At 42.5% G+C, this 25,100-nt stretch overlaps 1 protein-coding gene across 3 annotated transcripts in view; it reads right to left on the reverse strand.

The window, feature by feature from the left end:
• Positions 1-25,100, reverse strand: part of ARMH4 (armadillo like helical domain containing 4) — a 183,384-nt gene that overhangs the window by 130,224 nt on the left and 28,060 nt on the right. For all 3 annotated transcript variants that reach the window (XM_053603563.1, XM_053603562.1, XM_053603561.1), the window contains 2 exons: positions 20,324-20,575; positions 15,035-15,244 (listed from right to left, as the gene is read on the reverse strand). In XM_053603563.1, coding sequence (XP_053459538.1) covers positions 15,035-15,244; positions 20,324-20,575 — 462 coding nt within the window. The remainder of the gene's footprint in view (positions 1-15,034; positions 15,245-20,323; positions 20,576-25,100) is intronic.

Here is a 25,100-nt window from a genome sequence, read left to right on the forward strand (position 1 = left end):
ATAGAGTTATAAAATTATTATTTTTTTGTAATCCTCATTGTTTCTGCCAGAACAGGCATTGGGGTGGAGAGAAAGCCAGCATTTAATTCACCATTGGTGCTTGGCACAATGGCTCATACCTATAATCCCAGCACTCTGGGAGGCCTATGCAGGAGGATTGCTTGAGCTCAGGAGTTGGAGACCAGGCTGAGAAAGAGTGAGATCCCGTTTCTACCAAAAAAAGTAGAAAGATTAGCTGAGTGTGGTAATGAGCTACTCAGAGGGCTGAGGCCAGAGGATCACTTAAGCCCAGGAGTTTGAGGCTGCTGTGAGTGAGGCTGACACCATAGCACTCTATCCTGGACAGCATAGTAAGAGTCTGTCGCCAAATATAAAACAAAATAAAATAAAGGGTATATGCTATCCAATACTCTTCTCTACATCTTCCCCACTCATAAATCATTCAAGTGGCTCTGTCACTGAGGCAAAATTAAATCAGAATCCAAAGCATCTCCCAGAACAAAATCCAATATTTGTGTCTGTTCTTAACACAGAGGGAACATTTGCAACCCCACACCATAGTATCACCAGAAGCAGGGAATAGTTCAAGTTTATCACAGTTCACTTGTTCTTCCACATGACACACCACATAGCAGCAACCACAGGTAAATCAAACCAACCTGGTTTTACAAAAATGGCCTCCAGACAGGATTTTTCAATATTCTTCTCACTCATACATTCTAGGGACCTTCTCAGTTGAAAAGTACCTTGAGAATCGAGACAATAATAAGAAAATACTCTGAACAAGGAATTATTGGGAGGTCAAAAAAAATTAATTTTGTGAATTAAAGTGCAAGTGAAGAGCAAACACTTCTCCTATAAAAACTACATGAACTCTTAAGTATCCTCAGTAGAGCTTTAAAGAAAAATATCTTGGAAACTTCTCCCTATTGCCACCTAAAGAACGTACTTCCCAATTTGTTTCTGATTGACCAATAAAGGAGACAAAGCATGCTGACTTCAGTACCGACTGTGCGGCCACCACAACTGCTGAAGGCAAACACAACTTCCTCCTGAAATTCCTATCCGTAGAGAGAATCCCTGAGAAGACAGAACTAAGACCTCTAGATTAGAAGGGAGAGATGATACTACTATCCGTCTCTTCAGCAGATGAAAGGAAGAGGCACAGCATGTAAATATTGGAAGCTCTCTGACAGCTGCCAAAAACACGCAGAGGATCAAACACGCATGCGCACACGCCTGCCTATGTGATACGTGCAGGAAGGCAGGGCAGCCGACGTCAGTGAAATGAATTACACGGGTGACAGAATATGACAGATTTCTGTCCATGCATGCTGCCAGTCTGGAAAAAAGATGTCAAAAATGCAATCTTTTAAAATCTAGATATAAAGACAGCCAAAACAATCTTTGAAAAGCAAGAAAAAGAAACATATACTTTTAAAAATCAAGGCATTGGCTCGGTGCCTTTAGCACAGTGGTTATGGCGCCAGCCAAATACACCGAGGATGGCGGGTTCGAACCCGGCCCAGGCCAGCTAGATAACAATGACAACTGCAACAAAAAATAGCCAGGTGTGGTGGTGGGCGCCTGTAGTCCCAGCTACTTGGGAGGCTGAGGCAAGAGGATAGCTTAAGCACAAGAATTTGAAGTTGCTGTGAGCTTTGATGCCACGGCACTCTACCAAGGGTGACATAGTGAGACTCTGTCTCAACAATAAATAAATAAAAATAAAAATAAAGGTATTTAAAAAGTTACACATGGCTTCCCTGTTGGATACCAAGAACTAAAAATCTCTTCAGATGTTAAAAGTTGTAATTCTCCTGAATGTCAAGTAGCATGAGTTTGTTCTATATAGCGTGTAATAAATGGCCCTTTTGAAACAAATGAGGAAATGGGGATAGTTTGGGACAATGGCAGAAGATTATACTGAAGGCAAGGTGTCCAACCTTTTTCTCCTTCTTCCTCACATTAGAAGAAAAAATGATGTCTTGGGCCACATATTAAATACACAAACACTAATGAAAGATGATGAGCAAAAAAACAAAAAAAAAGTCTGTGCATACTTTTGGTGATATCTGACACCACAGATAGGCATAAAACATCCTCACAAAATCAGGATGTGGCCCGCAGGCTGCAGGTTGGACACCCCAGAGAAAAGTCTCAACACTCCACACTTACACCCACAGAAAGCTACTGACAGGATCAGTCAGATGGAGAATGCAAGATCCCCACATTAGAGACACTGGAACTTCTTTTCCTCTTGCAGAAAGCAAGAGGCTGACCTGGAGTCGTGCTGAGCAGCAGAGCACACTCAACCTGCTCCTGTCTCCGTCTGCTCAGCACCATGACCAATAAACGGTCTCCTGTGTCCACCAGCTAGAAGGCAGAGATCCTGACCTCCATGTATTAAGAGAGGAAGAGCTGGGGCTGGCAGGGAGAACTGCCAAAGATTTAATCACAAGGTATGAGAAGGAACTGGCGGATGCCCATCCAAAACTCTGAACCATAAAACTCAGAATAAATCCCCCGAGCCTTCCAACCACGGGAACCGGCTTGAAGCCTAGGACCCGGCTTTGGCTTCTGAAGCCGCAAAGCTACTGAAGCCGTGGACCGGCTTTGGCTGCTGAAGCCCAGGGAACCAGCTACAGGAGATACCGCGCGAACTCAACACCACTCCCCTTATGGCCGACGGCAGTCGCCAGTTTGCAGGGAAACCTGGGAACAGAGTGGAGGGACTTAGGAAGCGTGGATACCTGCACTGAGTGGGAAGGTCGGTCGCAAGTGCTGTCCAGAAAAGAACAGCCGAGGTTGCACAATTCTTAGGCAACAAACTTTTACGGAAACTCCAAAATGGCATCCGCCATGGAAGGTGGTTACCATGGTAACGGTATAAACTGTAAACCAGGTATGTCTCGAAACCACTCACAGCGCCACCTGGTGTCCAGAAAGTATATTGCAGTATGAATATATTCCTACAAAAGTTGATCCCTACAGCAGACATATAATTTATAGGTATATTTCTACCACAAGAATATTTTTGCAGTTGGTGCTTTTTTTTGTTTGTTTGTTTTGCTTTGGTTTTGGTTTTCATGTTTTTTTTGTTTGTTTGTTTGTTTTTTTGCTGTTGTTTTCTTTTTGTCTGATTTTTCCTCACCATTTTCTTAGAGCAGATTTCGATAATTTTTTATTGTTCCATTTTATATAGATATATTTTTTTATTTCTATGTCTTCTAATTTTAATTTCTTCTTTCTTCTCACTTAACATTCGTTCTAACACCACATTTTTCTCTCTTTTTTTTCCTTTCTTTCAATTATTTTACAATTATCACTATTTTTATTGCAGTTATTCTTATATTGCTGTTGTCATGGCTATTGCTTGTATGTTTATGTGTTTCCATCTGTCTCTGTATCTATGGGCCCATGTGCCTGGTAACCTTTGTATCTGTTTATTTGTTTATTTGGTCTCAATGAGCTTGGTGTTACGACCTGCAAACCTGAGCTCCTAACACCCCCCTCGACTCTCACTCCGTGATCTGGAGACCTGCCCCCTCAGGAGTCCAGATTCTTGGGTGAACTCTCAAGAGGTGTAGACAGGACCTGGACTGCAGCTGGCCAGTGTTGACTCTGTAGCAAAGGAGCGAGAAGACAACGGTCGGCTGAGAGGGAATTACACTGGAGCGGTGGTGCCCCGAGGTGCAGAGCAACAGCCGTCTTCAGCAATAACAAGGCCCACCCCTAGATAACCCATAGCCCCTCCTCCTGTCTTTCTGGGCAACCAGATGGGGCCGAGCATCTTCTCAGATGGCAACCACCATGGAACAGATCTGGGACTGAAACACAGGCCCCATGAGTAAAGGGTTTTCCTGAGACGGTACCGACCTGGGTGGAACACAGGGACTAGAAAACACACCTGCAGAGCCGGGAAACTCCTAGGGTGGGGCTGATCCAGAGAACCGCTCTACTGAGCCTAAGATGCACCTGGCCCTTGGGGGATCACCAGCCTATAGACAAGGGAGGCCAAGACGCTACAGCCAACAACTGATTGTGCTGCAAATACAAACCCGCAGGACTAAAGACAGGGCCTGAGGCACAGGTTCTGGGAACTCAAATCAGCCTCTCCTCTGCAGAGGGATCTGGCAAGGTCAGAAACAAACTGCCACAGGATTGTTCCCTTCACCCAGTAACATAAACTAAGGGTGGGGCTGGAACTGAGTGAACACCTCCAGCCTCCATCAAGTGCCCGAGGTTGACAGGCCACACCACTCCCTGATGGATAAAGACAGAGAATAGCGGCCTAGTCAAGCAGACACAGACTACCCTGTGACTTAGGCAGGTGCAAACCCCTGGAGTATCTGCTTACTGCAGACAACTGACTGGGTCACAGCCCTGTGGGGCTAGCAGCGACTGGGTGTGACAGAGCTGCAAGGTGGGGAAGGAGGCATCAATCTTCCCAGACTGATCTATTTACTGGGTGGCTCTTCCTGACTCCACGCAGCACTGGGGCAAGCCATTTTAGAGCAGTCACCAGACCCCTGTGATCCACTTCCCGACCTCTTGAACTCTCCCACCCGAGGCAGCTGCTGACTGAGACAATTGACTTGGACCTTTTGAACTGAGTCACTCACCTAGGGACTATCCAGGTGGTGCCCTCGGTGTGTGGTTGTAGGAAGGTTTGATTTTCCTTTTCCATTTGTTGCCTGTGGTGGGTGGGGTGACTTAATTGCTGGTATTTCTCCACAGCTGAGACTTCAACCCAGAGTAACTGTTTCACTAGAGTCACATAGAAACCAGCTGAAAACAAGTCAGAACCACTTAGCCCCTTTACACCAAACAGGGCCCCAGTTTCTCAGGCCACAGCACTGTACGGGTCCTCGACAAAACACCAGAGGAAAATCAAAGGGAGTAAAGCAATCATGGGGCGGAATCAGCGGAAAAATTCTGGTAACATGAATAACCAGAATAGATCAACCCCCACAAGGAAAGATACAGCAGATGTAATTGAAGATCCCATTCACAAACAACTGGCTGAGATGTCAGAAATCGAATTCAGAATTTGGATGGCAAACAAGATTAACAAAACGGAATTAGGAATTCATGGAGAAATTCAAAAGCTGTCTCAAGAATTTAACGAATTTAAAGACAAAACCATGAAAGACTTAGACACACTGAAACAAGAATTTGCAGCTCTCAAAGATATGAAAAATACAGTAGAATCCCTTAGCAACAGAATGGACCAAGCAGAAGAAAGGATCTCCGACATCAAAGATAAAGCCTTTGAACGCTCCCAAACTCTCAAAGAGGAAGAGAAATGGAGAGCAAAAATGGATCACTCACTCAGAGAGCTCTGGGATAACTCAAAGAAGGCAAATATCCATCTCATAGGAATTCCTGAAACAGATGAAGTGGCCTCACTGGGCGCAGAGGCCCTTCTGCATGAAATTATGAAAGAGAATTTTCCAGACATGCCTAGAGAACCTGAAATTCAGATAGCAGATAGCTTCAGAACCCCAGCACGACTCAACCCCAATAAGACATCCCCCAGGCATATCATAATTAACTTCACTAAAGTTAATATGAAGGAGAAAATTCTCAAAGTGGCCAGGCGAAAGAAATCAATTACCTTCAAAGGGAAGAACATTAGAATGATTGCAGATCTCTCTGCTGAAACTTTTCAAGCCAGAAGAGGGTGGTCATCAACATTTAATCTGCTCAAGCAAAATAACTTTCAACCCCGGATCTTGTACCCAGCTAAACAGAGTTTCATTTACGACGGAGAAATTAAATACTTTAATGGCATACATATGCTAAAGAAATTTGCCATAACCAAACCAGCTCTTCAGGATATTCTCAGACCTATCCTCCATAATGACCAACCCAATCCTCTACTACAAAAGTAAACTCACTCAGAAACTTCTGATCAAACTCCAACTTCCACAATGGCAAAAAGGATTAAAAATGCCCACTGGACTTTCGAAAAACTCAATACCCAAAATTTCACCAAACTTATCAATACTCTCCATTAATGTGAATGGCTTAAACTGCCCTCTAAAGAGACATAGGTTAGCTGACTGGATACAAAAACTCAGGCCAGACATTTGTTGCATACAAGAGTCACATCTTAACTTAAAAGACAAATATAGACTCAGGGTGAAAGGATGGTCATCGATATTTCAGGCAAATGGTAACCAGAAAAAAGCAGGAGTTGCACTTTTATTTGCGGACACAATAGGCTTTAAACCAACAAAAGTAAGGAAGGACAAAAATGGTCACTTCATATTTGTTAAGGGTAAGACTCAATATGATGAGATTTCAATTATTAATATCTATGCACCCAACCAGAATGCACCTCAATTTATAAGAGAAACTCTAACAGACGTGAGCAACTTGATTTCCTCCAACTCTATAATATTCGGAGATTTTAACACTCCTTTGGCAGCGATGGATCGATCCTCCAACAAAAAGCTGAGTAAAGAAATTCTAGATTTAAATCTAACCATACACCATTTAGATTTAGCAGACATCTACAGAACATTTCATCCCAACAAAACTGAATACACATACTTCTCATCAGCCCACGGAACTTACTCCAGAATCGATCACATCTTAGGTCACAAGTCTAACCTCAGCAAATTTAAAGGAATAGAAATTATTCCATGCATCTTCTCAGACCATCATGGAATAAAACTTGAGATGAGTAACAACAGGAATCTGCATACTCATACAAAAACATGGAAGTTAAATAACCTTATGCTGAATGATAGCTGTGTCAGAGATGAGATCAAGAAGGAAATTGCCAAATTTCTGGAACAAAATGACAATGAAGACACGAACTATCAGAACCTCTGGGACACTGCAAAGGCAGTTCTAAGAGGGAAATTTATAGCACTGCAAGCCCTCCTCAGGGGAACGGAAAGAGAGGAAGTAAGCAACTTAATGGGACATCTCAAGAGACTGGAAATGGAAGAACACTCCAACCCCAAATCCAGTAAAAGAAAAGAAATAACCAAAATCAGAGCAGAACTAAATGAAATTGAAAACAAAAGAATAATACAACAGATCAATAAATCAAAAAGCTGGTTTTTTGAAAAGGTCAACAAAATAGATAAACCTTTGGCCAACCTAATCAGGAAAAAAAAGAGTAAAAGCTCTAATCTCATCAATCAGAAATGACAAAGACGAAATAACAACAGACTCCTCAGAAATCCAAAAAATCCTTAATGAATATTACAAGAAACTTTACTCTCAGAAATACGAAAATCTGAAGGAAATCGACCGTTACTTGGAAGCACGTCACCTTCCAAGACTTAATCAAAAGCAAGTGGAAATGTTGAACAGGCCCATATCAAGTTCAGAAATACCATCAACCATACAAAATCTCCCCAAAAAGAAAAGCCCGGGACCAGATGGTTTCACATCAGAATTCTACCAAACCTTTAAAGAGGAATTAGTACCTATACTACTCAACCTGTTCCAAAAGGCAGAAAAAGAAGGAAGACTACCCAACACATTCTATGAAGCAAACATCACCCTCATCCCCAAACCAGGAAAAGACCCAACAAGAAAAGAAAATTATAGATCAATATCACTAATGAATATAGATGCAAAAATATTCAACAAGATTCTAACAAACAGAATCCAGCAACATATCAAACAAATCATAACTCATGACCAAGTCGGTTTTATCCCAGGGTCTCAAGGCTGGTTCAATATACGTAAATCTATAAATGTAATACAGCACATAAACAAATTAAAAAACAAAGACCATATGATTCTCTCAATCGATGCAGAAAAAGCTTTTGATAACATCCAACATCCATTCATGATCAGAACACTTAAGAAAATTGGTATAGAAGGGACATATCTTAAACTGATAGAGGCCATCTACAGCAAACCCACAGCCAATATCATATTAAATGGAGTTAAATTGGAATCATTTCCACTTAGATCTGGAACCAGACAAGGCTGCCCATTGTCTCCATTGCTCTTTAACATTGTAATGGAAGTTTTAGCCACCGCAATTAGGGAAGAAAAGGCGATCAAGGGTATTCACATAGGGTCAGAAGAGATCAAACTTTCGCTCTTCGCAGATGATATGATTGTATATTGGGAAATTCTAGGGACTCTACTACAAAACTCTTAGAAGTGATTAAGGAATACAGCAGTGTCTCAGGTTACGAAATCAACATTCATAAATTGGTAGCCTTTATATATACCAACAATAGTCAAGTTGAAAAAACAATTAAAGACTCTATCCCATTCACAGTAGTGCCAAAGAAGATGAAATACTTGGGAGTTTATCTAACAAAGGATGTGAAAGATCTCTATAAAGAGAACTATGAAACTCTAAGAAAAGAGTTAGCTGAGAATGTTAACAAATGGAAAAATATACCATGCTCATGGTTGGGAAGAATCAACATTGTTAAAATGTCCATACTACCCAAAGCAATATATAATTTCAACGCAATCCCCATTAAAGCTCCACTGTCATACTTTAAAGATCTTGAAAAAATAATACTTCGTTTTATATGGAATCAGAAAAAACCTCGAATAGCCAAGACATTACTCAGAAATAAAAACAAAGCAGGAGGAATCACGCTACCAGACCTCAGACTATACTACAAATCGATAGTGATCAAAACAGCATGGTACTGGCACAAAAACAGAGAAGTAGATGTCTGGAACAGAATAGAGAACCAAGAGATGAATCCAGCTACTTACCGTTATTTGATCTTTGACAAGCCAATTAAAAACATTCAATGGGGAAAAGATTCCCTATTTAACAAATGATGCTGGGTGAACTGGCTGCAACCTGTAGAAGACTGAAACTGGACCCACACCTCTCACCATTAACCAAGATAGACTCTCACTGGATTAAAGATTTAAACCTAAGACATGAAACCATAAAAATACTAGAAGAGAGTGTAGGGAAAACCCTTGAAGAAATTGGGTTGGGCGAGTTTTTTATGAGAAGGACCCCCCGGGCAATTGAAGCTGCTTCAAAAATACACTATTGGGACTTGATCAAACTAAAAAGCTTCTGCACAGCCAAGAACACAGTAAGTAAAGCAAGCAAACAGCCCTCAGAATGGGAGAAGATATTTGCAGGTTATGTCTCCGACAAAGTTTTAATAACCAGAATCCACAGAGAACTCAAACGCATTACCAAGAAAAGAACAAGGGATCCCATCGCAGGCTGGGCAAGGGACTTGAAGAGAAACTTCTCTGAAGAAGACAGGCGCACGGCCTTCAGACATATGAAAAAATGCTCATCATCTTTAATCATCAGAGAAATGCAAATCAAAACTACTTTGAGATATCATCTAACTCCAGTGAGACTAGCCTGTAATCCCCCTACTGGGCATATACCCAGAAGACTAAAAATCACACCATAACAAAGACATTTGTATCAGAATATTTATTGCAGCCCTATTCATAATTGCTAAGTCATGGAAAAAGCCCAAGTGCCCATCGATCCACAAATGGATTAATAAATTGTGGTATATGTACACCATGGAATATTATGCAGCCTTAAAGAAAGATGGAGACTTTACCTCTTTCATGTTCACATGGATGGAGCTGGAACATATTCTTCTTAGTAAAGTGTCTCAAGAATGGAAGAAAAAGTACCCAATGTACTCACCCTTATTATGAAACTAATGTAGGACCTTCACATGAAAGCTATAACCCAGTTACAACCTAAGAATAGGGAGAAAGGGGAAAGGGAAGGGAGGGAGGGGGGAGGGAGGGGGAAGGAGAGGGATTAATGGGATTACACCTGCAGTGCATCTTACAAGGGTATATGTGAATCCTAGTAAATGTGGAATGTAAAGGTCTTAGCAAAATAACTAAGAAAATGCTACAAAAGCTATGTTAACTAATGTGATGAAAATGTGTCAAACGATCTATGAACCAAGTGTATGGTGCCCCACGATCATACTAATGTACACAGCTATGGTTTAATAAAAATAAATAAATATTAAAAAAAAACAAAGTATGAGAAATCTCTTTCTTATATTCCTATCTCCCACATGTTCTTGGAAACCTAGTACCTAAATATCAGATTTTTCTGAATATTGAATTGTTTGAGCAATAACCTTCCATTTCACAGTATTATTATGACAACTTTACAGCACAGATGAATTTCCATCCTCCATGGGGGGATACAAAAGAATAAAATAAGTTTGACTGATTCAGACCAAACAGATATCCTCAGTTTGATTTCTGATATACAGAAAGTAGGACTTCCTTAAGTAAGAAATAAATAAAATTAAAATACTTTAAAGACAGGTAACTCAAAAAAAATTCCAAATACATTTTCAATAGTAATCAGAAATCTTGAGTTGGCATTTTGGAGCAGATAAAGATATCAGTATTCAACAAGAAAATAAAATCAACCTATACAGAGATCATGTCCAAAAACTATTATTGTCTATGCAGTTATAAATAAATAAAGGTATGTATAAAATCTGCCACTATCCTATTTTGAATTAAAAAATGGACTACTTTTGTTGTGTTTGTATTTCAAAGATGCTGAACACAGCCCTATAACAGTTATACCTGAGACAAGTACAATGCACTTTTATGTGGAAACATCTATTCCCTTAAAAAAAAATCATATATAGCAATAAAATGTATCCAGTAACATGAAAAATAAGCCATTATCCTTTCAAAAATCAAACTGCATTTTTGCTGAGGCGTGCGCAAGATGGATGTGCCCATAGAGGAGGCTTTCCTCAGTGCCTGAGAAAAATAAAACACCAAAACTTCTCCCCCTCTCACGAGCTGAGAGTTTGAGATCAGCCTGTACAACATAGCAAAGATCCTATCTCCACAGAAAACAGAAAATCATCCAGGCATGCTGGCGTGTGCCTGGAGTCCCTGCTGCCTGGGAAGCTGAGGCGAAGAATTACTCCAGCCCAGGAGTTCAAGGCTGCAGAGGGCTACGATTGCGGCGCTGCACTCCAGCCTGGGCAATGAAGTGAGACCTTGTCTCTAAAAAACATAGTTTTTAATCTTAAAAAATAGTAATAATAGGAGGTGAGTGTGGGCACAGAGACACAGAGGGCCATAGGAAAGGCTGGAACTGCGCTGACACAGCCAAGGAACAGCTGGGGCTATCGGAGCTGGAAGGAGCAAGCGAGGGAGCGTGGCCCTGCCTACCTTGATTCCAGACTTCTTCCCCGAAGAACTGCAAGAGAACAAATGTCTCCTATTTTGAGCCCATCAGTTGTGGTGCTTCATTATGGCAGCCCCGAAAAACAAGCGCCCCCTCTCAGTCACCACGTTGTAGAAAGGAGTACAGGAGAGGAGAAGGCAGGGTACAAGCTGATATAATTTTTAGGCTGATTTGGGCTGTCAATTCTCTGTTAAAGAATAAATGGGGCAGTGGATTCAGATATTTCCACAAAAGCTCCCTCTCCTTGGCTGCCCGGTGTCCAAAAGGGCATGTCCCTTCCACTGCCCACCACCAAGAAATAGCCCTTGGCTCCTTGGGGAGACACTGCTACCCCCTAGTGGGGAGGCAGAGACTAAAATTACATAAACACGTCTCAGAGATTAAAACTTGAAAGGAAGATAACTTGATGTAACTCATACGTTCTTAGATAAGAATGAATTATCTCCCTCTGGGTGTAATTCTATGGTGGAATTAAAATGTTTCACCGAGGGCAGCGCCTGTGGCTCAGTGAGTAAGGCACAGGCCCCATATACTGAAGGTGGCGGTTCGAACCCAGCCCCGGCCAAACTGCAACAAAAAATAGCCTGTAGTCCCAGCTACTTCGGACGCTGAGGCAAGAGAATCACTTGAGTCCAAGAGTTTGAGGTTGCTGTGAGCTACAAAGCGAGATTCTGTCTCAAAAAAAAAAAGGAGGCCTCTGGTGCACCCAGGAGGCTGGTGGTTTGTCTGATTAAGTAAGTGTGATCCATTCAGCTCTGAGAAGTATGGATACATGCATAAGCATTAACTAACTGTGGCATTATTAACATACCCTAATTAGATATAAGCTATATCCTTTGATAATCACAAGAAAATGTATGCTAAGTCAAATCTTGTCTTTTTTGTATTTGGGAGGTTTTTTGAGACAGTCTTACTCTGTAGCCCTGGGTAGAGTGCCGTGGCATCATAGCGCACTGCAACCTCCAACACCTGGGCTTAAGAGATCCTCCTGCCTCAGCTCCCAAGTAGCTGGGACTACAGGCACTCATCACAATGCCTCACTAGTGTTTCCATTTTTAGTAGAGATGGGTGTCACGCTGTTGCTCAGCTGGTCTTGAACTCCTGAGCTCAGGCTATCCACCTATGTCGACCTCCCAGAGCACCAAGAATATTCCTTAACCAAGAATGTCTTTTGTAAACCCTGACAAGAATCATAATTTAGACCAAAAACTAACAAAATATGATATCAAAAAGTAGCTAAAATTGAATTGTGCAGATGAAAAGAACTAAAACTCTAGGACATCTTAGGCATGTCAGGAAGATTCTAACATATTTCAATACAACTGCCAACATCTACTAAATTTAGAAAATGATTGCAGTTTCATAAGTATGGATTATTCACAAATACGTTTTTTTCCTCTGATTTAGTGAGCCCTGCTGGATAAAGCCGTCATCTCTAACTCAGGTTAATTTGAGGAAACCTGCTTTTTCCAGATGGCATCAAAAAGAGCAGATAGTCAATATGAGACACTGAAGTCAAAGTCACCTAGTGTTTATCTGCATGTGGAGTGCAAGAGCTGCTGGCCTCTGAGCCCACTTTGATCTATTTCTTAAACCAGAACTCCACCGCGGAATTCTATGCACTGTCCCTAAGCTGTCCAGTTTCTCTGTCGGCAGACCACCAGTGTTACTCTGAAAGTCTGCAACGGCGTCTGCTGCACAGCAAGCTGAACCATCTTCCCTGCTGTAGAGTAGCAGAAAATACCAGCATGCCCCACATTGTTACTGCATTAAACATGTGGCTACTTTAGTGCCCCAACATTTACTTGTGCTGCAGATTAAAGAAACTCTGCACTACAGATCTCTGGGCATTGTGCACCTCCAGCCAGGCCCTGTTCACCTGCTACAATGCTGATTAGTTAAGTGACCATCGGTTGTCTTTCTAGTCTTACTTATGAACATGCAGCTTGCCCCCAAGTTTCTTTCTCATGCTCAAAGTCAATGTCTTAGAAAGTACTACTTGGCATGGATTTCTCATCGTCTTAGTAAATACAGAGACAGCCTATCTCCTAATAGAGGAACATTCTAACCCAGAGATGTTACTAGAGGAGAATATCCCAGCATTAACAACCAGAGTAATGTTATTAAAATATAATCCACATTAAAACTTTCATACAGGCCTCTACCTCTTTGCCTACTTGTTCTGGCAATGGAGGCCGATTAGCTGTCTATGGTGAAAGTATCCTGCTTTATAAACATGCTTACTCTGTAACCCTACCTTTTTCTTCTTCAATAAACTTTGTTTCATGCTCATCTTAAAAAAATAATAATAAAATGAATAAATAAAATAAATCTTTCATACAAGAAAATCTGGTGGGGAAACTCAACTTCTCTATTTAAACCTAGTATTCTCAATGCACCCTGAATGTCAATTCCAGATCCAACCCCATGCCAGCTTGTCAATCACTCAGACACTGGCGTTTTTAAAAAGCTCTCCAAGGTAGGCTAGGTGTGGGGATCACCCCTGTAATCCCAGCACACTGAGAGGTTGAGGCAGGTGGATTTCTGAGCTCATGGGTTTGAGACCAGCCTGAGCAAGAGCAACACCTCATCTCTAAAAATAGCCAAGCACTGTGGCAGGTGCCTGTAGTCCAGGTACTTGGGAGACTGAGGCAAGAGTTTGAGGCTCTGGCTTGGTGGCTGTGGCTCGAGCTGCTAAGGAGCCAGCCACATACACCTGAGCTGGCGGGTTCGAATCCAGCCCAGGCCCACCAAACAACAGTGACGGCTGCAACCACAAAATAGCCGGGCGTTGTGGCGGGCACCTGTAGTCCCAGCTATTTGGGAGGCAGAGGCAGGAGAATCACTTGAGCTTAGGAGTTTGAGGTTGCTGTGAGCTATGATGCCACAGTACTCTACCCAAGGCAACAGCTTGAGGCTCTATCTCAAAAAAAAAAAAAAAAAAGAGTTTGAGGTTCCTGTGAGCTGTGATGCCACAGCACACTACCAAGGGTGACAAAATGAAACTCTGTCTCAAAAAAAAAAAGCTCTCCAAGGTAATTGTTTGTTTTTTGTTTTTTTCCTCCAAAATAATTCTAATGCTCACCTGTAGTTGAGGACCACTGATGTATACCAGGAGTCAGCAGCCATGTTCTACAATGGACCATATCACAGGGCCAGGCATGGTGGCTCACACCTGTAATCCTAGCACTCTGAGAAGCAGGAGCTCCTTGAACTCAGGAGTTTGAGACCAGCCTGAGCAAGAGTGAGACCCTGTCTCTATCAAAAGTAGAAAAATTAGCTAGACTTTGTGGTGGGTGCCTATAGTTCCAGCTACTCAGGAGGCTGACAAAAGAGCATCACTTGAGCCCAAGAGGTTGAGGCTGCTGTGAGCTATGATGACTGACCATGGTGACAGAGTGGGATTCTGTCTCAAAAAAAAAAAAAAAGGACAATATCATAAATGTTTTAGGCCTCACAGGCCATTTCATCCCTGTCACAACTCTCAGTTCTGCTGCTGTGGCACAAAAGTGGCCACAGACAATATATTAATGAATGTGTGTGGCACTGTTCCAACAGAGCTTTATTTACCAACACTGAAATCTGAATTTATTGCAACTTTCACGTGTCATAAAATATTGTTCTTCTTTTGATTGTTTCCAATCATTTAAAAATGTAAAATCTCAAAAGAATTTTAAAAAAAATTTAATGTAACATAAAAACTATTCTTGGCTCACAGATCATATTACTCAAGTGGCAGGCCAGATTTGCCTGGGCCATAGTTTACTGACTGCGGATCTGCACTGCACATTGAACACACTTCTACTTAATCTTTTCTCAAAAACATTTGTAGAAAGATCGCTCTCACAGCAAGGGTACCTTCAGATTCGAGCTGGTCCAAGCCATAAGAGGCGGCTGTGTTGACGTGGCTAATGGATGGCCAGACAGTTCCCTTCTCAGAGGACACCTCTGAAGCGGGCAGCATCGGGGAAAGGTGGGGTGTCTCCACCGTCATTCCTGGGGGCGTTACCGGAGAACCCAGAACTGGTGTCAACTCCTCACCTGGTCCTGTGACTGTGTCCATGAGGTCTGTCAAACACAAAAGACAGGATTGATCATTATGGGAAACATAAACTTGTGCTTTCACCAGAAATGACTAATGAAACGAAATCTCGCACACAGCAGCCTGGCACTGTGGCAGCTTTCCTTTCTCACGTCACAGGAATCCAGCTACCCAAAACAAATACTTTATCTTCCAGGAAATATACTGTCTCAAATCAGAACTTGGTTTTTAAGTTTTGACCTCCCACTTATCCTACTGGCAATATTATGGATGTAGCAGAATTTTATATAATGTATTACTAAAAACAAGATTTTTTTTTCTTTTTTTTTTTTTTTTTATTGTTGGGGATTCATTGAGGGTACAATAAGCCAGGTTACTAAAAACAAGATTTAACCAAAAAATGTGTTATATTAAAATAGATGCTGAAGACTACCTTGAAAAGACTGACTGTCTTTCTGAAAATGAAGTCGTAGAGTAAGAACCCAGCTCTGCATCTGGAAGGTGCTGGACTTCTAAGCAGCCAAACACAGGCACCAGTGTTACCAAGTGTGCCGATTGGAAAATTTCACTGTCCCTATGAGATTAGACTATTTATATAGAAAGCATTTCGGAGACATTCTTTCAAATCTTTATAATAACCTATAAGATAGGTAAGAATTCATTTGGAGAGAAACAAACTGAGACTGACAGAAGTTAAGAAACTAGCTTGAAAGAAGGGAACACTTCTGCACTGCTGGCGGGATTGCAAACAAATACAGCCTCTTTGGAAAGAAATCTGGCGAATCCTCAAAGAACTCAAAATAGACCTTCCATTTGATCCCACAATCCCACTACCAGGTATCTACCCAGGAAAAAAAATCATTTTATCACAAAGGCATGTGTACTAGATTATTTATTGCAGCTCAATTTATAATTGCCAACGTGTGGAAACAACCCAAGTGCCCATCAACCCAGGAATGAATTAACAAACTGTGGTATGTGTACTCCATAGAATACTATATGGCCATAAAAAAGAGACCTTTACATCTCTTCTATTAACTGGATGGAGTTAGAGTACATTCTCTTTAGTAAAGCAGAACAAGAATGGAAAATCAAGTATCCAATGTATTCAATACTAACATGAAGCGAATAGATGAACTAATATAGGCCCATCCAAGAAGAAAAACTCAGTTCAATTCAAGTTGGGGGAAGGGTGGAAGGGGAGAGAGGAGGCGGCAAGGGGATTGCTGTGCTCCCATTTAATGGGCACAATGTAGGAGTATATGGCACACCCCTGGGTGAGGGGCACAGCTACACAGGGGCCTCCCCTAACAAACACAGACATTATGACCTAATCCTTTGTACCCACATTTATTATTCTATAATAAAAAAAGAAAAGAAAAGAAACTTTCTTGAGGTCACAGTACTAGTGAAGGCCAAAGTTGGGACTCAGATCCAGGTGCTTGCTATCACCACTTCACCCTGCCAGCTTCCAGCAGCAGTTACCAAACCAGGCAAATGTTCTCAGGAGGTCGGGACCTATAGATGAACCACCAGGACATTTAATCTGAGAACTAACCCTGCATCCTTTTGGGGCTACACGCCACCTCTCCTGATGAGAGCAAGATCACCTTCCTTTCCAGTAGGGTGCGTGTGTACACCAGGGGTCCTCAAACTACAGCCCGTGGGCCACATGCGGCCCGCTGAGGACATTTATCTGGCCCGCCGGGTGTTTTTGCCACAGCTGCCTGTCCTGCTTAGCAGCCCACTCATCCCGGACCACAGTGCACATGTGTGGAATGTGCCCCACACTCTCCGACTGCCCTCCTACTCTCCAACTCCACCCCTTCTCTCTGTCTCTCCCCACCCCTCCCTCTGTCTCTTGACGACTCCTCTCAGTCTCTGGTGTAATCAGAGGAGTCACCAGGTTGCCTGTGCAGAGCCTGCTGCTGCCTAAGGACGGAGGTAAGTACAAGTTAGAATTTTTTTTTTTAAGTTAGGAGGTCTATTTTTTTTTATTTTGCAGTTGGGCCTTTTTTTTGCGGTTAAGGAGGGCCTTTTTTTTTCTGAAGTTAGGAGGTCTTTTTTAACAGATGGGGGCGTCTTTTTTTGAAGTTAGAAGAGCCTTTTCTTGAAGTTAGGAGAGCTTTTTTTTTAAGTTGGTTAGTTGTTTGGGGGTGGTTTCTAGGGGAGTTGCATCACAGTGATAACGCAAATAGTCAGCGCTCAGTGCTAATGCAAATTATCAGTGCTCAGAGGTAATACAAATAGTCAGGGCTCAGTAGTAATGATAATTGTAAGTGCTCAGTATTAACGCAAATTGTCAGCAGTCAGTGTTATCACAAATGGTCAGTGGTCAGTGTTAATGCAAATGGTCAGTGCTCAGTGTTATCACATGGGGGCCCCAAACTGGTAATCTGCCTAGGGCCCCATGGGAACTTAATCCAGCTCTGCAGACAGCCGAGGAATAGGAAACCCAATTTAACTGACAGTAAGTGCATTTATATTCTGATTGCTATTCAGTTGTGTATGATGTTGTATGTTGTGTGCTGTGTAAGCCCCGGTTCACACTGTTGTGATCTCTGAGCATTAGATTTGGGAAAAAAAGGCATACATGCCTTCTCTTTTCCTGCAGTGGAATCTGTTCGCGTGGGTCTTCTCACCCATGCAATCCTATTCCTGTGTGAGTTCACAGATCGCAGTGCAGTTCACACAGGGTAGTGTGAACTGGAAAGGTGGTGGAGGAACCGGCTCTGTAATCGTGCCTGTTCCTGCACCACACCAGTGTGAGCCTGAGGTAAAAGCACAGTTCCACTGTATGAGCACTGGTGAGGCTGAAATGATGTGGACTGGCAAGGCTGCATTGATGGACACTGATCAGACTGCACTGATGGGCAGTGAAGTCTATATGTCTTTGTGTGGGCAAAGTTATTGCTGGTATATTGTTTTTGGAGCACTATATATATATATATATATGTATTTTACTAATAGCAATTTGGAATCCCTAGGAAACAATGATATCAAGAAAGAGAAAAATTGACTTGCAGTGGAGGATATTCAAAGAACAGTGGACTTATAATTACTTTTTCATGCAGTACAAGGAAAGAGCTGTGTGTTTGATATGCCAGAATATATTGTCTGTGTTCAAAGAATACAATTTGCGTTGACACTACCAAACTCAACATAAAGATAAATATGATTGTTTGGTCAGAGAAGTGAAAAAAGATAAAATATTAAAACTGAAATATACATTGACAACTCAGCAAAATACTTTTGTGAAGCAGAAACAGCTAAATGCTTCATCACTGCGAGCAAGTTTTCAAGTTGCCAAGCTAATAGCGTGCACTGGCAGACCATTCGTGGAGGGAGAATTTGTTAAAGAATGCCTTCTTTCTGTTGCCAAAGAGATGTGTCCAGAGAAGGTCAATTTATTTAGTACAGTGAGTCTTTTAGGACCCTCAATTACATGAAAGATTGAAGAAATGGGAGACAATTTGCATCAGCATTTACAAAACTCCGCAAAAAAACTTTCCTGTTTTTCCTTGGCACTCAATGAAAGTAATGATGTTCATGATTCTGCACAACTTCTAATTTTTATTCGTGGGATGAATGACTATTTTGAAGTCACAGAAGAGCTTGCTGCACTGCAAAGCATCAAAGGAACAACTACAGGAGAGGATAATTATGAAAAGGTTTGCCAAACCGTGAATAGTTTGGAGCTGGACTGGGCAAAACTAGCCAGTGTGAAAACTGATGGTGCTCCTAGCATGCTGGGGTCTAAGAAAGGAGTAATTGCTCGCATTAACCAAGAGATGGACAAACAGAACCATTCTCATCCGATAGCCATACACTGCCTCATCCACCAATAAGTGCTGTGTAGTAAATCACTGAAGTGGGACTCTGTTATGAAAACTGTGTTAACTTCATTAGAGCTAATGCACTAAACCACAGACAATTTCAGGAATTTCTGTCTGAGCTAAATTTTGCCAGTGAAGATGTTCCATACCACACAGAAATCCGTTGGCTGAGTCGAGGGAGAGTTTTGAAACATTTCTATGACTTACTTCCACAGATTATAGCTTTTCTGCTTTCAAAAAACAAAGAAGTACCAGAGCTCAATGATGCAGAATGGAAATGGCACCTTGCCTTTCTGACAGATGTAACAGAGCTACTCAACAGTTTCAATGTGCAACTTCAAGGAAAGCGGAAGCTCATCGTGATATGCAATCACATGTGAAAGCATTTGAAGTAAAATTAGGCCTCCTCATCAAACAAGTGAAGGAGGAAAATTTCTGCCATCTCCCCACAACTCAAAAATCTGTTAGCGGAAAATCCACGGTTGCATTCCCAAATAAAACATGTGTGGATTCACTGGAAAAGTTGCAAAAGGAGTTCCAATTTAGATTTAAAGAGCTTCAGCTCCATGAACAGGACATACAGCTTTTCTGTAAACCATTTTCTAGTGACATTGAACATGTGGATACGATTTACCAAATGGAACTGGCTGAACTGCAGAATTGTGACTCTCTGAAAGACATATTCAATTCAAGCAGCCTTCCTAATTTCTATGCATCTCTCCCCTCTGGGACATATCCTAATCTCAGGAACCATGCACTCAAAATGGCAACCATATTTGGCAGCACTTATGTCTGTGAAAAGACTTTCCAGAAAAAAACATCTGAAATCTCCAACCAGATCTAGACTAACTGATGCACACTTGCATCACTTGTTATGACTAGCAGTGACAAATATGGAACCAGACATTGACCATCTCATTAGCCAAAAGCAGACCCATAGTGCCCATTGAAATACTGGTAAGTTTGTTGATTTAACTTTACTTGTTCTGCATTTTAAATATTGTATTTATTTCTGTTTTGTTTTTTTACTTCAAAATAAGATATGTGCAGTGTGCATAGGAATTTGTTCATAGTTTTTTTTGTTTTTTAAACTATAGTCTGGCCCTCCAACAGTCTGAGGGACAGTGAACTGGCCCCCTGTTTAAAAAGTTTGAGGACCCCTGGTGTACACTGATGGCAGTGACAACTGCCTCACTCATTCTGTTCCTTGTCAACTTACAGAGGAGACCTACCCACAAATCAATCAGTCCAACACCCTCCTTTACAGACCTTCCACAGCAGGAGTCACTTCCACAGACAAAGGGGCAGCTGTAGTTGAAACCGCAGTGGCCAGAGGCTCCCTTTTTCTTGACAGCTGAGTAACACCAGGTTCCCTGGACACAGGAGTGGGCAGCTCTTCTCCAGCCTCTGTCTTGCCACTGTCTCCAGTAACCTCAAGGAGAGCGACCTGCTCTTGTGTCACCAAGGACAAAGTGGCTTCTGGTTCTTGAACAGCTGTTGTCATCTCTTGAGTGATAATGTCTTAAAAAGGGGGAAACATTTTAAAATAGAATTAATGTCTATACTTGAAAAAAATCACTATCTATAAATTAAGGGGTAAAAGGCAGATAGCATTTCAGCAATTGGGGAAGCAAAGAAAGAAGGTAGAAAAAAATAAAAGTAAGTAAATGTTTTCCCCACTGCTGCTTTCAGGAGCTGCAAATCAATCTAAGACAGGATAAAGAGTTTATCTAAACAAAGTAGAATAAAATCCGAAACAAAGCAGGAAGATCAACATCTGAGCTCCCTTCCAGACCCTAAGAAACAAATTATACAGAGCTAAGTTACATTCAACAATTTTCAGAAACATTTGTATAAGTATATGCATTTCTGAAGGGTCAAGGAAGTTAGCATTTTAAAGTAAAGTAATAAAGGGCGGCGCCTGTGGCTCAGTCGGTAAGGCACCGGCCCCATATACCAAGGGTGGTGGGTTCAAACCCGGCCCCAGCCAAACTTCAACCAAAAAAAAAAAATAGCCGGGTGTTGTGGCAGGTGCCTGTAGTCCCAGCTACTCAGGAGGCTGAGGCAAGAGAATCACATAAGCCCAGGAGTTGGAGGTTGCTGTGAGCTGTGTGAGGCCACGGCACTCTACCGAGGGCCATAAAGTGAGACTCTGTCTCTACAAAAAAAAATAAAGTAATAAAAATTCCAGTAACTTGCTGGGCTTGTGCCTGTAATCCCAGCACTCTGGAGTTCAAGACTAGCCTAAGCAAAAGCAAGACCCATCTCTACTAAAAATAGAAAAACTGAGGCAAGAGGATCCCTTGAGCCAAAGTTGGACGTTGCTCTGAGCTATGATGCCACAGCACTCTACCCAGAGCAACAGCTTGAGTCTCAAAAAAAAAGAAAGAAAGAAAAATTCCAGTAACTAATGTTTACCAAGTTGCACAAACCATGTTAAGTGTATAGTGCACTTTGCCTTACTTTATTGTCCCATGTGTACTGAGGGGAGACGAGTCCTAATGTCATTCCGTGGAAACTCTGTGTCACACACAGTAGTCAAGAATGCAGGCTGACGATGGCCAAACATAGGGCCACTTTGTCTGAATCACTTACCAGCTGTGTGATCTTAGACAAACTACTTCATATCTCTGGGCCCTGACATATAAAATGGGATAATAACCGTTTCTATCTCATAGAGTTGTTACAAAAATTAAATTAGATAACCCATGTAGGCATCTGGTCCTTGGTAAGTAAGTGTTCAGTAAATATCACCTATCACTGCTCCATTTCACCGAACTTAGGTTTACAGAAGCTAAGAAACCTGCCCAAGGCCTTACCCACTGTATTAATACACCCAAGGAACATCTAGAGTGGCCTCTGTAGAAGACTTGCATTTGCTTTTAGATCAGAAAACAAAAAGAAATAGACCTACAGGGCAGAATGTATCTGTCATATGTCCACTTTCTTTTTTTTTTTGAGACAGAGCCTCAAGTTGTCATCCTCGGTAGAGTGCCGTGGCATCACAGCTCACAGCAACCTCCAACTCCTGGGCTCAAGTGAGTCGCCTGTCTCTGCCTCCCAAGTAGCTGGGATTACAGGCACCCACCACAATGCCCAGCTATTTTTTGGTTGCAGCCATCGTTGTTTGGAGAATTCAAACCCACCAGCTCAGGCATATGTGGCTGGTGTCTTAGCCACATGTCCACTTTCTTAACAACCTTAGACAAAATGCTACTAAAGACTATTTCTAAGTCAAGATGTGCCCTCATCTTATGAAGGAAGAAATGTCACATACTGTACTAAGCTATACAAAATCCTAATTTTGGGGGGTGGAGACAAGATGGCTGACTGAAACCAGCTTTCCACAGAGGCTCCCATCCAGAAGGAGAGTTAAAGGACAGAAATTTAGCAAGTAACTGGGTGGATTTAAGCTGCACCAAGAGAGAAGGTTGAAGAACGCACATCAACCCCACTGAGGCGAGCTGCAACCCCAATACAAACAAAAGGTACAAAATCCATCACCAAGCGGATGGGAGTCCCCTCCCCCATGAGAACGGATCGGAGTGTCCCACAAACAAATGAGCAGAGTTCAAAGGTCCTCCCACTGCACTCCACAGGAGAGACCTTCTAAAAACTGGACGTACCTCCCCTACTAGGGTGCCACAGCATTCTCCTGCCAGGCACAAAACGGTATAAAACTGTATATATTCTCTACCTGCAACTCTGAGCTCCCAGCACTCCCCTCCACTCTAACTCTGAGGTCTGGAGACCTGTACCCCCGGAGTCCAATTTCTTGGGTGATTTCTCGAGGGGTGTGGACAGGGCCTAAACTGCAGATGGTCAGTGCTGACTCTGGGGCATGGGAGTGAGGAGAGGACGATCGGTTGAGAGGGAGCCGCACCAGAGCAGCAGTGCCCCAAGGCGCAAAGCAGCAGCCGTCTTTTAGCAACAATAGAGCTCACTCCCGAATATTCTGAAGCTACACTCCCTGGGCAACCAGAAGAGGCCGGGCATCTACTCAGGTGGCAACCACCACAGAACAGATCTGGGACGGAAATGCAGGCCCCATGAGTAAAGGGTTTCACTGAGGCGGTACCAGCCTGGGTGGAGTGAGGGGACTAGAAATGGACGCACAGAGCCGGGAAGTTCCCAGGGCGGGGCTGACCCAGAGGACCGCTTTACTGAGCCTAAGACACACCCGGCCCTCAGGGGATCGTCAGCCTATAGACAAAGGAAGACAGGAGGCTAGAACTGACAGGTAACCGAATACAAACCTGCAGGAGCAAAGACAGGGCCTGAGGCACAGGCTCTGAGAACTCAAAACAGCTTCTCTTCTGCGGGGGAATTTAGCAGGGACAGAAACAAATTCCCGCAAAGTTGTTCTATTCTGTCAGTAACATCAATCGGGGCGGGGCTGGAACTGAGTGAAAACCCCCAGCCACCATCAAGCACCCAAGGTTGTCAGGCCTCACCTCCCCCTGCTAGACAGAGGCAGAGCGCAGCAGCCTGGCTGAGCAGAAATAGATTTCCTTGTGATTCAGGCAGGTGCAAACCACTAGAGTATCTGTTCACTAAAGGCAACTGGGTCAAAGTCCTCCGGGACTATCAGTGACTGGGGTATGACAGAGGTGCAAGGTGGGGAATGAGGCATCAACCTTTCCAGACTGATATATTTGCTGTGTGGGTCCTCCTGACTCCACAGAGCACTGGAGCAAGCCATATCAGAGTAGTCACCAGACCCCTGTGATCCAGTTGCCAGACAGAGACTTTTAAACTCTCCCACCTGAGACAGGTGCAAACTGAGAAAATTGATTTGGACCTTTTGAACTGAGCCAATCGCCCGAGGACTATTCAGGTGGTGCCCTGGGTATGTGGTTGTAGGAAGGTTTGATTTTCCTTTTCCAATTGTTGCCTGGGGGTGGGGGGATGACACAATTGCTGGTATTTCTCCACAGCTGAGGCTTCAACCCAGATTAACTGTTTCACTAGGGTCGAACAGAGACCAGCTGAAAACTAGACAGAACCACTTAGCCCCACCACACCAAACAGGGCCCCAGTTTCTCAGGCCACAGCACTGTACGGGTCCTCGACAAAGCTCCAGGGGAAAAATCAAACGGTGTAAAACAATCGTGGGCAGAATCAGCGGAAAAACTCTGGTAACATGAATAACGAGAATAGATCAACCATTCCGAGGAAAGATGTGGCAGATGTAACTGAAGATCCCATTCATAAACAGCTGGCCGAGATGTCAGAAATCGAATTCAGAATTTGGATTGCAAACAAGATTAATAAAATGGAGGAAAATTTGAGATTAGAAATTCGAGCAGCAATTCAAAAGTCGGAATTAGAAATTCGAGGAGAAATTCAAAAGTTGTCTCAAGAATTCAAGGAATTTAAAGACAAAACCACCAAAGATTTTGACACAATGATGCAAGAATTTGTAGCCCTCAAAGAGCTGAAAAATACACTAGAATCCCTCAGTAACAGAGTGGAGTAAGCAGAAGAAAGGATTTCTGACATTGAAGACAAAGCCTTTGAATGCTCCCAAACTCTCAAAGAGGAAGAGAAATGGAGAGCAAAAATGGATCATTCTCTCAGACAGCACTGGGATAATTTGAAAATGGCTAATACCCACCTCATTGGAATCCCTGAAAGTGATGAAGGGGCCTCGCTATGCACAGAGGCCCTTCTCCATGAAATTATGAAAGAGAATTTTCCAGACATGCCAAGAGATTCTGAAATTCAGATAGCAGACAGTTTCAAAACCCCAGCACGACTCAATCCCAATAAGACATCCCCCAGACACATCATAATTAACTTCACTAAAGGTAATATGAAGGAAAAAAATTCTGAAAGCAGCCAGACGTAAGAAATCCATTACCTACAAAGGGAAGAATATTAGAATGACTGCAGATCTCTCTGCTGAAACTTTTCAAGCCAGAAGAGGGTGGTCATCGACTATAAATCTCCTACAGCAAAATAACTTTCAACCCCAGATCCTGTATCCAGCTAAACTGAGTTTCATTTATGATGGAGAAATTAAATACTTTAATGACATTTATAT

The sequence above is a fragment of the Nycticebus coucang genome, chromosome 9 (genome assembly GCF_027406575.1).
Source record: "Nycticebus coucang isolate mNycCou1 chromosome 9, mNycCou1.pri, whole genome shotgun sequence".
Classification (NCBI taxonomy): Eukaryota; Metazoa; Chordata; class Mammalia; order Primates; family Lorisidae; genus Nycticebus; species Nycticebus coucang.